The sequence below is a fragment of the Drepanopeziza brunnea genome, assembly GCF_022702325.1.
Source record: "Drepanopeziza brunnea f. sp. 'multigermtubi' strain 214-2 chromosome Unknown ctg4, whole genome shotgun sequence".
Taxonomy (NCBI): domain Eukaryota; kingdom Fungi; phylum Ascomycota; class Leotiomycetes; order Helotiales; family Drepanopezizaceae; genus Drepanopeziza; species Drepanopeziza brunnea.
In genome coordinates, this window is record NW_027094067.1 from 2,885,193 (window position 1) to 2,899,239 (window position 14,047).

General features: G+C 51.4%; 6 protein-coding genes across 6 annotated transcripts; 3 read left to right on the top strand and 3 right to left on the bottom strand.

Moving 5' to 3' along the window:
• Positions 1 to 1,104: 1,104 nt before the first annotated feature.
• L3040_003437 (uncharacterized protein) lies at positions 1,105 to 1,456 on the bottom strand (the record flags this gene model as incomplete). The annotated part of the gene is made up of 2 exons (XM_066154472.1): positions 1,105 to 1,293; positions 1,394 to 1,456. The coding sequence occupies 2 exons, from the start codon at positions 1,454 to 1,456 to the stop codon at positions 1,105 to 1,107; spliced, it is 252 nt and encodes an 83-aa protein (XP_066012431.1).
• Positions 1,457 to 2,927: 1,471 nt separating this feature from the next.
• On the top strand, positions 2,928 to 5,761 carry L3040_003438 (uncharacterized protein; the record flags this gene model as incomplete). The annotated part of the gene is made up of 7 exons (XM_066154474.1): positions 2,928 to 2,935; positions 3,001 to 3,023; positions 3,071 to 3,868; positions 3,922 to 4,142; positions 4,197 to 4,798; positions 4,848 to 5,159; positions 5,212 to 5,761. 7 exons carry the CDS (start codon positions 2,928 to 2,930, stop codon positions 5,759 to 5,761), a joined length of 2,514 nt encoding a protein of 837 aa, XP_066012432.1.
• Positions 5,762 to 6,139: 378 nt separating this feature from the next.
• L3040_003439 (uncharacterized protein) lies at positions 6,140 to 6,978 on the bottom strand (the record flags this gene model as incomplete). The annotated part of the gene is made up of 5 exons (XM_007293840.2): positions 6,140 to 6,195; positions 6,263 to 6,380; positions 6,451 to 6,557; positions 6,721 to 6,885; positions 6,954 to 6,978. The coding sequence occupies 5 exons, from the start codon at positions 6,976 to 6,978 to the stop codon at positions 6,140 to 6,142; spliced, it is 471 nt and encodes a 156-aa protein (XP_007293902.2).
• Positions 6,979 to 7,730: 752 nt separating this feature from the next.
• L3040_003440 (uncharacterized protein) lies at positions 7,731 to 10,234 on the top strand (the record flags this gene model as incomplete). Its single annotated transcript, XM_007293841.2, has 4 exons — positions 7,731 to 8,130; positions 8,180 to 8,244; positions 8,292 to 9,378; positions 9,483 to 10,234. 4 exons carry the CDS (start codon positions 7,731 to 7,733, stop codon positions 10,232 to 10,234), a joined length of 2,304 nt encoding a protein of 767 aa, XP_007293903.2.
• Positions 10,235 to 10,366: 132 nt separating this feature from the next.
• L3040_003441 (uncharacterized protein) lies at positions 10,367 to 11,879 on the bottom strand (the record flags this gene model as incomplete). The annotated part of the gene is made up of 3 exons (XM_007293842.2): positions 10,367 to 10,452; positions 10,508 to 10,672; positions 10,724 to 11,879. The coding sequence occupies 3 exons, from the start codon at positions 11,877 to 11,879 to the stop codon at positions 10,367 to 10,369; spliced, it is 1,407 nt and encodes a 468-aa protein (XP_007293904.1).
• A 428-nt stretch (positions 11,880 to 12,307) lies between these two features.
• On the top strand, positions 12,308 to 13,664 carry L3040_003442 (uncharacterized protein; the record flags this gene model as incomplete). The annotated part of the gene is made up of 7 exons (XM_007293843.2): positions 12,308 to 12,365; positions 12,429 to 12,454; positions 12,539 to 12,667; positions 12,767 to 12,869; positions 12,937 to 12,950; positions 13,052 to 13,289; positions 13,513 to 13,664. The coding sequence occupies 7 exons, from the start codon at positions 12,308 to 12,310 to the stop codon at positions 13,662 to 13,664; spliced, it is 720 nt and encodes a 239-aa protein (XP_007293905.2).
• Positions 13,665 to 14,047: the final 383 nt, after the last annotated feature.

A 14,047-nucleotide genomic window follows, 5' to 3' on the forward strand; every position in this document is an offset into this window, starting at 1 on the left:
GATGTATGATGTATGATAAATATTACAAACGATCAATAAGGGAGGATCTTGGAAGAGGAAAGCACTTTGAATTCTGATCTTGGATGCTACTGTATTAGGATCTACGGAACTCCGTCTCTCTCTCTCTCTTGCCTCCTCCTCCCCAACGTACGACAAATTCCGGATGTCGATCGAACCACACCATATCTCCCCTTAAGAGAGATTAAGCCCGTCGGACTGATTGGCCCGTCTCGTGATAGCTATGGTGTTACACCGCAGTTGAGCTGTAGGCCCTCTTCCTCGTTTTACGGTTGGATTCTGGGGAACACCTGTCATTTGTGGAAGTTCTCTGTGTGACGGCGGTGATACTTTGATATGATACATACGGAGATACAGAAGAGATGTCGGTCCCGCGTGGGGGGGGGGGCAGTGATCTAAATCGCTGTGCGGAAAAATGAGATTTCTTTTGAGTGTGGGGGAGAGTGTATGGGGGAGGAGGAGGAGGAGGAGGAAAGGAAGGGGAAGGAAAGGGACGGGGCGGAATAGGGGTTAGTTGGTTGGTAGGCAGGTAGGCAGGTAGGCAGGTAGGCAGGTAGATAGGTATCTGCAACTCGATTTCCGTGAAGAGGGCGTTGGGTGTAAGTGACCGCGTGTTGTTAGGGCGTTAGTAGAAGACGGTTCGCTCATTCTAGAAGTATAGCATACCTTGGACCTGTGAGTGAGTACCTTTTGGCTCTACCCCTCTTTCTCTCTCCCACACACACAAATACAAACACAAATACAGAGAGCGGATATCAAAGCCAGCTAAGCCAAGCCTGAATAAGCTAAGATCCCCAAGCACGTAAGCTAGCCTACAGAGTGCTTGCTCTTGTTTACACGTAAGCGAAGATTGACTGACACCTGAGAAGACTGAGATGGATAGAGGGTTTTTCGGCGTGGTATGTATAGCATTGCAATGAACTACATGAGATCCAAGCCGGGCATGGAATGGGGGCAGCCGAGTCCACCACCTGTTGATTTCCACCCGAGGAGCTATGGTCCCTGCCGGCCGGCCAGCCAATGCTAATGCCAAGCCTTAGATTTGCTCCCGTTGCCTTTTTCGTTTTCTCCCTTCGTGAGTAGAGCCTAGCTGTTCGGACAGCAGCAGTCTACGCATGGCTGGCAGTAGAGTAGGTCGATGATGTAGTCGGACAACCAGGAGCGCTCTTCGCTACCGCGGAGGGCGGTGCTGGTGTTTGTGCTGGTGTTGGCGCTGGTGTTGGTATTGGTGCTGGTGTTGGTATTGGTGCTGGTGTTGGCTGGCATCGATGGGTTCTGAGAGGAGGGTTTAGCGGTGGTGTATCTATACACGGAAGAGTCTGCAGCGAGTGGATCACTGTGGAGGTCTGGATGGAGATGGGTGATAGGTACTTACGGGCTTTGCGGCTGAGATCGACATTGGATCTTGAGAAGCTGGTTGGGTTATCTCGGTGGCCATTTTTGCTCGACTTTGGAAGATCTGGGGGGGTTTTTTGATGAACGGATCTTCTGAAGCTGAGACGAGATTCTGGGGTGGATGTTTCTAAGATGAAATCCTTCTGCGGCCGACAAATAGATAGATCTCATAAACCGCGCTGGTGAATACCAGGGAGTAGAGAAGCGAACTAGTCTAGTTCTCGCGTACTCTCTCCGTAACAACAATGAAAATGACAGCAAAACTACCCCCACCGAAATCCCTGCTTCCACAATGATCTTGAAGGCCGTTGAGACAGAAATTGTGCTCCAAGTCCTCAGCCAACTCGTCCTCTACTTCCTTTTCTGGAAGGCATTCAGCGACATCTTTGGTGATTTTTGCCATCATCTCTTTCTTGACAGCTAACTGCCTCCGCCGCACCACCTTTAAGCTCAAGATATGTTTTCATAAGCTTCAGCGATGCTTCCCATAGCTGAATGTTGACTGGGTCTTCGCTTCTTATAACAAACCGCCGGCTTATCATTGCTTTGATTAGCCTGGACATCAGGTCTGCCTCGACCCGTCGGGTTGTGGTATGACTCTATGCAAATCCTCCGAGTCCGTCTTGCTTAGTTACGAGGTCGGCCAGAGATTTGCTTAATGTGAGCTTCTCGTAATCGCCCGAGAGCTGTCTGAAATGCCGCCAACGCAACGGGAAAGAGTGTGCATGTCTGCAAGAGAGCAGCCACAGTTCATCGACACCCCATATATATACACTATTCTCTTCATCCCAAGCCGTAGCTGAGAGTCCAACAAGAAACACTACTCCACGTGCCATGAGAGCTGCCAGCTATGAGAGACCAATGTGTTGGCTCTCAAGTTGACCTGCTTAGTCTCAGGGATACGTAGCCATTATTTAAGAAAACCTCAAGCCTTTAGTAGAGCCTCTGACAACCTACTTGTGCCATCATAACAGAGGAGCCACAAGAGCCGGATGATAAGAACAAAGTCGAACTTTGCAACTCTCCAACCACAGCTTTCATCAGCCTCATCTCATGCTTCATGCAGATTGGGAAGCTGGGTGGAGATGTGGCAGCAAAATGGCAGCGTGGAAGCAGCAACTTTGCCGACAGCACTCGCGGCTTCCTTCCACATCGGGCAGCTGCCTTGATTGACGTGCCCGTAGAGGGGAAAGGAAAGGAAAGGAAAGGAATGGAAAGAGCCACCGTCCATTTTCCGGAGTAGAGTTAAAACGCACGTTACCGCTCTTGCTCTTGCTCTTGTTATTGAATTCACCTTCATGACCAGCAGGTCGGTTGTGTTGGGTTCGGTTGTGCCTGGCTGATATTGCCATCCTTGGCGGATGGGTTGAGGTGGCCTAAGCGTCCCACGGAATATCAAGCTCAGCTTTAAGCGCAACCTCGCCGTCAATCCTTCTACAACGCCACAGCACCACAACACCACAACCAACAGCAATAGCAACACCAACATAGCTGCTGGTGTGCCAGTTGCCAAGATGAAGGAGTAAGTACCTCCGCGCACAGCTTTCTCAAGCTGACAGTGAGAACTTTGCTGACAGCCGCCCGCAGCCATGAAACCCAGAATGCCCGTGGTAGGTGCGCTCGAGTCACAGCACCTCTCATTGCTAACAGCTTCCAGCATGGGATGCAGACTCCGTGGCCGATGATTTGACTGTAGCTGGTTCAACGGCAGAAGATCGAGATGACCGTGACTCCACCCAAGGCGACACCAGACCTCTGATCGAATTTGCCTCCGCGGAAATCTCTCCCCCACCACCTGTACTTCAGTACCCTCAAGGACAGTCGAGTCTTCGCCCCTCTGGTCAACCGGCTCCTCGATACCCGCCAGGACTTTCAATTGCCCCCTTGCGCGAACATCGCTTCCAAGGGAACAACCCTGCTCAACAGCCCAGAAATGTCCAGAACCACACCACCCCGGGTGGCTTTGATCGCCTGGCGTACGGCCATCCGGGCCCAAGATCATCTAGTCAAAATCTTGGCTATCGTAACACATCGGGTGTAGATGTCCAATTTAACCCTCCACACCGATTCACCCCAAGCTCAAAGGGCAAGCCACAAAACGCAAACGCAGTTCGCAACCGCCCAGGCTCTATGCACGGCAATGCTCAAGTCACTCCAACGAAGACAAGTACTATGCGCGGCAATCTCAGAGGCACTTCAACCAAGGCAAGTAAAAAATACAGCACCACCCAACGCCGGGGTGGTACCTATTCAGGCGTAGGAAGCGTCCGTACTACTTCAGAGGGCAACAACCAGAACATCTCTGGAAAGGCTCCAACTTCTGCAGCTCTTGGGCCAGGCCTTACACAATCAGCTAGCGTCCCGCAGCTAAGTGGACCTCGATTCCAACACGGTAGCGAGATCGGCGGAAGCACGGTTGATACCCGATTCTCTCATAGAAAGATGGCTAGTACTTGTAAGCAAGAAACGACTCCATCATTCTTGCTGAGAAAGAACTGACTTCTTCAGCGACTGCTGCTCGCGCTTCCGTAGCAGGATCGATCTCCTATACGCATGGCTACACTGGGCGACTCCAGAAAGTCGACCTCGTCCCTGCGACTAAATGGGCTGGACTTCCGAAACTCGAGACAGGAAGAAAGGTTGTCTCGAAGGAGATGTCAGCTGCGAACCAGCAGGACAGAGGCCAATTCATGAAGGCGCCGGCACAGGAGGAACATTTTGCTACCATGGTGAGCGCTTTAGACAGTGATGATAGAAGCCGACCGCTAACCTATGAAACACAGGCCTACTACCTGTGGCCTCTCCCAAACGAGGGCCCAACCTCTCTTTTGGGGTGGAGAATGGAGACGTTGAACCCATTGAGAGTCGATTATCGTGTCTTCATCGAGTCCAACGTCGAAGGTTATTGCATAAACATCAGCTCGCGAGTGCCTGGTCAAGACTTGAAGCCAGTGATTGATGGCATCCGACTTGCTGTACAGCACGCACACGCCAAGAAGATCATGGCCACCAACGTGTACTTTGTCGTCCCACCAAATGGTTCGGCGATGAAGACAGTTGTCAGACCACGCGAGAGCCGACCCGCCCCCGACAAGTTTGCCAAGTTCTTGGAACTGGCTGGAGACGATCTGTCGCCAACTGAGAAGAAGGAATGGGATGAAGATCGCGGACGCAAGGTACTGGAGTATCGCAAAGGCTTCCAAGACCATCTTATCAAGAACCTGAAATTGATTGAGCCCTTGAAGGGATGGATGAGAATGCGTACCATGTTTGGCCACGTAGAACTTACCGCATACTACAAGGGTTTTGCAGCCTCCGCGGTCAGTTATGAAAAGTTCCTCAAGATGGTCGGCGAGCCGCGACAGACAGGTACTTTCGACAAGAAGTAAGTTCAACGCAGATTTCCTCCCCACTGTTTATGCTAATGATAGCAGAATCAGAGATGCGAAGATTGTCATGAAGTTGAAAGACGAGATCGTAAAATCAGACCACCCCCGTTTCGTTGCAGCTCACGGCAGTACTCAAGACCTCCGGGATATCAAGTTCAAGGATACCGAAGTAATCTTTCTCACCACGTCGGGTGGCCAAGGCCTTCGTGTAGAGGCAGAAATTGACAGGGTCTACGAGGACGGGATCCTGGTATACCAGATTGGCTCTGTTCATCTCTACCGTCATGACAAGAGCGACAAAGCAAAGACAACGGGAAGAAACAAGTTGATTCAGATGACAACGATTGATATCGAGAAGTAAGTTCAAGGAATGCAGAAACGGTGATGACCGTACTGAAAAAATGATTAGGGAAATCGATTACAAACTTGACGTGAAGACCGACGAAGAGGTTGTCTCGATTCCATCTGGAATCTATCAACTCATCAAAGACTCCATCTCTGCCAAGTCTGATGTACGTGAGGATGAGCTTGGCCTGGAGTATCCACAAGTGAAGCCTCGTGCGACCTCGCAAATCCGCATCGACAAAATCGTAGTCAGAAGCGATATCCAGTATAAGTTACGGGATTCCGGCTACATTGTTGAGATCGCCATCTACCGATCCTGGGCGGGTACGACTAGTACCAGAGGGGAACCGGTCATGGAGGCATCTGTGTCGATGTTTCACCCTCTTTGGGACGAGTGGATGGAGTCGATTGAGAATACAAGCAGATTTCGTGACTTTGGAGGATCTGGTCTCAACAACCTGTTTCCTAGCAGCCTAGACTGGACGGGCTTGGAGATATTTTTTAGAGAGACGACGGCCGTGCAGAGTCTCCTAGTCAAGGCAACCCAACAGAGAGCTTTCCAGGTTCGAGCAGCAGCGCTTGCAGCTGGTGAGGTCGGACGAGAGTGTATCTGAAGGTACGTTAACGCTTGTATCATGTATGGTATAGGGCGCTCAAAATGACTAATTGTAATTTGGGATAGGATTCCTCTGATCCGGACGGCGTCGGTCGATGCCCGCATGAGACTTCATGTTCACTGACCTACACGGCTGAAGTCCATTCTCCTGCACTTCCTGCCTTATCGCATGCGATAGGATACCATGGTCGGGGCCCTTTTTCGTTATTCCCATTTTTGCAAGTTTTCCTTTGAAGTCTCCCACAACTCTTGGCGTTACTGCTGAGTTTGCGCCATTTGCGGAGATGATTCCAGGGTAGTAGGTGCTTCCGAAATGGGCGTTTTTTGCCTTTCGCTTTCAGGTCTTAAATGTTACATAGCGCTCCTCGAGGTCTTCCTAGGCAGCAGACGAAGACGCAGGAGGCGGCGCCTGGAGGACTTTTTCTCTTAGCACTAAAATTCTACTCAGTAACTTTCTTCGTCCTTTCTGCAAGATGCTTGCTTGCTGATTGTGACTTACCATCTTCCACGACTGAAAGATTCTTGGATTTGCCTTGTACGATGGCTTCGAGACCCTTGAGGTTGCCGCCTAGTTCTTCGACTTTGGCTTCGTAGAACTTAGTTGCGTCTTTCGTGGTCTGTTTTTATTTTGTTAGCTAGTGTGATGATTTGGGAATGCGCATGGGGGGAGGGGGGATGAGAACGTACCTTCTCGACGTAGAAACCTGTACCGACATCTAAAATTACGTTATTGGGATCTGCGAGAGTGCCGGGCACGTAGAGGGAAGTTGTGAGGGGGACCAAGATCGGTTTGCCTATATAATTGCTTGCAGTCAGCCATCGTGTACATCATCTTACGCCCAATTCCTATCCGCACTGTAATTTCCTATTCCAACTTCGCAACTCGATCTTCGAGAACCCTCCTCCCGGAGGTGGCCTACAGGTGGGGAGAAGCAAAGAAGGGAAAAAACGACGCACCATCAAGCTTCGGCGTGACACCACCCGCGATACTGCGGATGCACTCGCGGAATTTGGCCTGTGCCTGGCGCAGCTGGCCATGCGAGTTGTTCAGGTGCTCGATCTCGTCGTCGAGCTGCTTCTTGACCTGTGAGAGCTGTTGGGTTGTGAGGGTCGAGAGGTCCACTGCCTTTTTGTCTTAGCATTTCCTTTCCTTTCGCCCCCAATAGCTGGGTATAGAGGCTTCATCTTACACTGTTGGCTCTTGGGAGTGGACATTGTCTCTTGTGTGCGATTCGGGTTTATTGTTATTGTTATTGGTGGTGGTGGTGGTTGTAGTTGGGTGTGTCGAGATTGAAGAGGTGCGATTGAGAGGGTCGAGTTGGTAAGAAGGGGAGGTCGATTCACCCTTGGGGTCGAGCTAAGGCTTGTTTGTTCTCGGACCGACTATTGATCCGGCCGGCATCACGGGAGATAAAGGTGAACCGATAACAGGGCTTGCGGGCGGCAGCTTTTTCTGGAACATTGCTTGAGTTGTTCATATGGCGTCGTGGAGGTTTTTTTTATTTACAGTAGAGGGCCTTAGCAAAACTGATTTGGACTCCGCCGGTCACCAGAATCAGTCATTGTTCTGATGACCACTTACCGCACTTGCACACAGTTGGTTGCTTTTATTACGCAGTTGCTTTGATTACTGGGACAAATATCTAGCTAGAGTGCAGGCTTCAGGCTTCAGGATTCAGGATTGCTTGAACCTCGGCATATACGGCGCTATAGTTGCATCCTGAATGAAGATAGTAAAAGCTATTGAATGTATTTGCGTAACAATCAATTGAGCACTGAGAATGAGATTTTGTTGTCAATGTTTCTGATGATCAATGCTCAAGCGAAGCCCCTGAATGTCTACTTAACACGAGAATTCGCGCAAAATTCGCGTCAACCTCGAAAGCTCGCTAAGGAATGCAACCTCCAGTATAACCTCCGACCTTGGCAACTCCAGCACAAGGAGCCACGCATATCAAACCTGCGCAATGGCGCCCTCATCCAAACCCAGACCCGCAACCCCCTGGCAGAAGCGCGCAGACAAGGCAGAGAGAGCGCGCAAGCTTCTCGCAGGCGGGACGCTCACGAGGGAAGACTCGGACGACGAGCTGGGTACGGACGAGCATCCATGGGAATGGATTTACGCGAGACGGGAAAATGGGGAGGGAGATGAAGAGTCTGCAGATGATGAGAACAGGTCGAAGAAGAGGAAGGCGAGGAGTGCGATCAAATCAAGAGGGGAGATTGTAGGGGCCAAGATGGGGACCTTTAGTTGTAAGGTTGGGGATTCGGTGCTGTTGAAGGCAGAGGGGCAGAGTCAATGCTGGGTGGGCCTCATACAGCAGTTTTTGGATGACGATGATGGGGAGAAATCTGCCAATTTCATGTGTAGGTTTCCTGGGTCACAATTGAGGGGCAAAGGCTAATGGGGGAGTAGGGTTTGCGAATGAGAAGGAGATTCGGCCGAAAATCAAGGAAAAGAAGAGATCTGACTTCCTGCCTGTAAGCAACTTCTTCGAGATGTTTTAGCAAAGCTGATTTGGCACTAGAACGAACTGTATCTTACGCCCGATACTGATATCAATCCTCTCGAGTCGATCAATGGCACGGCATACCTGCTTTCAGAAAAAGCCTTTAATATGAAGTACCCTACCGGCAAGATTTCCAAGAGAGATAAAGAGTATGGCAAGACCTACATCTGCCGGAGAGGCTGCGATACTCGTACTGCTACGTACACCAAGGAGTTTGAATGGGAGACTATCAAGCACAGCACCGAAGAGGAAGTCGTTCAACTGCACGACCGCATAAAGTCCGAGACTAAATCCACAGTCAAAAAACGGAGAGGCCAGAAGCGTAAAATGGAAGACGATGATTTTGGAGGCGATCTTACTCACGATGAAGATGGAAAAGTCGAAACGCCACGAAAGAAGCAAAAGTTCTCCTCGATTACCACACCACGCAAACCACGCACCCCCTCCAAACTGCTGACACCAAGCCACAGAAAAGTGGTTATCAAAAAACCTCTCGAGTTCACGCCTCTAGGGACCCGCATGCTGGACCCCGAGCACGTCGATTCGTCTCCCTTCCAGACAGCCCGCTCCAGGCTCCACGTCTCGTCTGTACCAACCTCTCTCCCATGCCGCGAAGACGAATTCGCATCCGTCTACTCCCATCTCGAAGCCGCCATCGTGGAAGGCACGGGGGCCTGCATCTACATCTCGGGTACACCAGGCACCGGGAAGACCGCCACCGTCCGTGAAGTAGTCGCGCAGCTCAACGCCTCTGTGCTGGCTGACGAGCTGGACGATTTCATCTTCGTGGAGATCAACGGCATGAAAGTCACGGATCCGCACCAGTCGTACTCTCTACTCTGGGAAGCGCTGAAGGGAGATCGCGTGAGCCCCACGCATGCGTTGGATTTGCTGGAGAGGGAGTTCAATCACCCAAGTCCGAGACGGGTGCCGTGTGTGGTGCTGATGGACGAGCTGGATCAGCTGGTGACGAAGAACCAGAGCGTGATGTATAACTTTTTCAACTGGCCCGGTCTGAGACACAGTCGATTAATTGTGCTTGCTGTGGCCAATACGATGGATTTGCCGGAGCGAACATTGAGTAACAAGATTAGTAGCAGACTTGGTAACGTCCTCCTTCATTCTTCCTCTCCTGACCCCGTTCTCCCCAACCTTTTCATTACACTTCCTTCACTACAGTACAGTACAGCAAGGACTAATGAGACACAGGCCTCACCCGCATAACCTTCCCCGGCTACACCCACGACCAACTCATGAAGATCATCCAGTCGCGCCTAACCGGCGTCCCCAACTCCATCGTCGACCCGGACGCCATCCAGTTCGCATCGCGCAAGGTGGCCGCCGTTTCCGGGGACGCCCGCCGCGCCCTCGACATCTGTCGCCGCGCCGTCGAGCTCGCCGAAGCTGAGATCCTGGCCCTGCCCGCCCCAGACACGCCGTCAAAGTCTGGCCGCAAAGCTAACCGGGATGGCGCCGAGGGGGCGGGGAAGCCGAGCCGGAATTTGGGTACGGTCACGATTGCGACAGTGAAGAGGGCTATCAATGAGGCGACGACGAGTCCGCTACAACAGTGTTTACGCAGTTTACCTCTGGCGGCCAAGATTTTGCTCGCGGCGCTGTTGGTCAAGACCAGGAGGACGGGCATTGGAGAGAGCATTCTGGGAGAGGTGATGGATGAGGCGAAACGCATGGCGAGGATGGAGAGTGGCTCCCACTTAGAGTTCTTGCTCAAAGATACAAGGATGGAGATGGGTGCGGGTACGGGTGTGGGCATGAAGGACAAGAAAGTGCCGAGAGTGCTGGCTATGGGGGGGAGTGCTGTGGATCTCATGGAGGCGGGTATCGTTGGCCTTGAAACGAGGAGGGCGGAGCGCACGGGCAAGATCAGGCTGTGTATCGGGGAAGAGGATGTGAAGCAGGCGTTCAAGGATGACCCTGAGGTCAAGGGGTTTGGATTCTGAAAGATACCCGGTGTGAAGAACGTAATATTACAATACCCATATACGGTACTGTGAAAATTTATCTTGCCTAGATAATGACCTAGCGGAAACGCCGTTCGCCATGCCATGCGTGCCCATTCTGCTGATATCATACTAAAACTTTTGCCTGCCCAGTGTTGGTTTCCATTCCAGGGGGTGGGTCTCTGGCGTTGCAGAGTCATCTTGTTTCCAGACTTTGACTGTGAGGTTGTTAGCGAATGTTTCGGATGGCTTGGAGGACAAAGATGAGCTTACTGGTCTTATCAGCCTCTCCACAGATCAGACGGAGGCCGGTCTTGTCGAATGTAGAGCTCATGAGTCCTGCTTCGGCATCGAGAGAGCCGGGTTGGGCTGTGGTGTCCAGGGCTTGGAACCTGTGGCCTGTTTTCCAGTCCCAGAAACTCATTGATCCGTTGTCACCTACTTCCCGTTAGTCATGTTCGTTTTTTTAATCAGGCGAAATGTACTTACCACCTGAAAACAAGACATTGTCCTCGTTGACAGACATGGTGTTGATGATCGAGTTCTGGCCCTCGAAATTCTGCATGAAGGCTCCCTCGGGACACTTCCACTGCTTGATGCTCCCCGTGCTCCCACTCGCGAACGTGAACTCTTTCGGGTGCACGGCGAGCGCCCTCACGCCCTTCTTGTGGTGCGTCAAAACGCCCATCGTCTTTCCCGCCGCCAAATCCCACAACCGCACAGTCGTGTCCAGAGACGAAGTGATGACCTGTGGATCTGCCTCTTGACACTTCAAATCAGAAACCGTTCCCTTATGCCCAGCCAAAACATGGATATTGCTCCTCGTCCTCATGTCCCAGACCCTTGCCACACCATCTCTACCACCCGTGACTAACACATCCAGCGTCGGGTGTAGCGCCAGCGTATACACGCCACTCAAATGCCCATGGTAATGCCTGATCACCTTGTTCGTCTCCAGATCCCAGCACTTGACCATCTTATCCTCCCCGCAAGAAAACAAATACGGATGCCGAGGTGAGACAGCCAGGCCGCGGACGGTGGAGATGTGACCCGTCAATGTGAGCTTCAGGCTCCCCGTCGCGAGATCCCAGATTTTGATCGTACGGTCGCCGGCGCCAGAGGCAAACCATTTGTTCTCGGGCTCGACGGTTAAGGCGCGCACCCAGCCCAGATGACCAGAGATGACGCGCATCAGCTTCCACGGCGCGTGCCATTCTGGTTTTTGCTGCACGAAGGTCTGTTTGCGGACCATGCTCGAGCCCGGAAGGTTCTTTTGCGGTAAAGGTCTGTGTATTAGACTCGTGGATGAGGAGCCATTTTGTGATGTCGCAGTTGCCGTCTTCGCCTTCCCATTTGTTCGCACCAGGGCGGTCGAGGAGCCATTCTGCGATGCTTTGGACTTGGCTTTGGGTTCTGGAATGGGCGCTGGAGCAAAGGAGGAGTATTCTGAGTAGATTCGAGCTGCGAGGCCGTTTTTGCTTGCACCCCCATCGAAGTCATCCGTCGATGCGCCGGCTTCGAATTGCGCTCTGCTTCGCTTCCGATTCTCTACCAACAGGGTTTCTAGGGGCGTCGGAGTCGGTTGTTCCTCGAGCAATGTCACCGAGGTCACCGAGGTGGCAGTTTGTTTTGCCGTGGTGGCCATGGTGGATCTGCAGATGTGTAGACGGGTTTACTTTATTGAGGTTGCAGACGAGGCTGGCCAAGTGGACGGTCTACGCGATTCTTGCTTGGGAGCTACTATAGCGCTAGCGAACTTGGCATGGAGTTGGATCTATACTACTTTGTATACTTGCAAATGCGCCAACCTCCACACAATTCAAATTATAACACTGATAAGTTTCCCAACTTAATACTTGGTTTTTCTTTCAAAATCATAACTCTCTGGCCTATTTGGAGTGAACCAGTCGCCTTCAATACCCTACATATCATATCAGCCTGAGGCGCTAAGAATCAGGCTCCCTACTCCAAGACGACGACTATTTTCTCATCTCAGACTTCCTACCGTAAACAAAATCGAAAACCTTTCAAGTCTGAAACCTCGTCCTGCATCTCTCCTCTCAACCCCTCATAATGGCAACGGAAGAACCCTCCAAGTTTGCCCTCCACGAAGCAGCTCGAGACGGCAGAAGTGACTCCTCCTATCCTTCTTCTCCTAACTACCCGGCTAGATGAACTAAGCTAACATAGCTAGCTGTTATTGTGGAATCACTTTTGAATGTGAGATGGCTTGCTTATCTCCGTTACAAGAAGCAATAGACTGTAATTCAAGGACACCGGCTGAGAAACTGTGTGCTGGAACAGGCCAACCCCAAGCTCGCCCAACGTGTCGACGACGACGGCCGTTTGCCCCTACACTGGGCCGTCTCGTACGGACATCTCGATATAGTCAAAATATTGGCCGCTACCAAGGACTTTGATCCGGATGTGCAAGTATGTATGGCCCTCCCTGTCTCTCGTCTTGAGTTTTTAGGGGAAATTGAGAGGTGGAAGGGCATGAGATGCGAACAGGTGCTGACGAAAAGCAATTAGGATGGTTCAGGATGGACACCGCTGATGATAGCTGTGAGCTTAAAAGATGGAGATGAGCTCGTGGATCTGTTATTGAGGAAAGAGGCGGATGTAAATGCAAAGAGTACATCCTCCATCCTCTCGCGCTCTCTCCTATAAGTAAACCAACCCTGCGCTAACATCATATCCAGATTTCAGCGGCCAAGTACACCCACCCAGTCATCACCACATCAATATTTCTTTGGGGAAAATTGTTTACGCAGCTACCTACATCCCGAACGTTACTAACACCCACTCCCCTCGTAGACAGCTCTCCACTTCGTCTCCTCCAAAAAGAATATCCCCATCGCCAAGCGCCTGCTAGCTCACTCTCCACCAGCATCCACCCGGGTGAAGGACAAGCGAGGCCAATACGCCCTTCACCGCGCCGCGGCCGTAGGCTCGGTCCCCATCGTCGAGCTGCTGCTCAAGAATAAGAGCCCGCTGAACCCAGCCGACATCGCGGGACAGACGCCGCTGCACCACGCTGTTGCTGAGGGCCATGGTATGTCGCGCCTCTCCCTTATCGTTCTACGTCTGCTCCCCTTTAATCCCTATTATCGTTCCTTCTTTTCCCTGTCATATTTTTGGACCTGGCTTTCAGATCCACTGTCACACTGTATCTGGTTGATGGAAAGGGGGGAGGGGGGAGTCGAGAAAAGTTTGAGATCTGGGGACGCTGTGAATGAAACTCGAATGCTAACCAGCGATTTTCGCGAGGACAACAGGCGACACGGCAGTAGCGCTCCTCAAAGCCGGTGCCGAGTTTGACAAGAAAGATAACGAGGACTTCCTCCCTCTCGACCTCGCCCCGGACTCGCAGGTACGGAAGTACATTCTGAAAGCGGCCGAGATGGAAGGGATCGAGATTGCGGCGTAGCTAGCTAGCTCAGTTGGCTCTCAACTTTCACTATCACTCTCAATTTTTTTAAAAAAAAAACTTGATTAACTAGCTACCCTTTTCTTTTTGGGTGCCAACCTTCATTCTCTCTCTCTCTCCTCCTCCCTCATCCCAGCCTTCTTTCACTTTGGAATGAATACCACCATGATACAATACAATACAATATGCCAATAATATCTGGATGCACTATCGTAGCCCCTTGCTGGCTCGCTCGCTCGATCTATCTACATACATACATACAAAAACACATATATACACACACCTGATGAACTCATCTTCATTTCGAAACTGGGGGTACTTAGCTACCTACCTACCGACCCACCTACCTATCTAGCGCCAGCGAGTCAAGACAATAACAACAA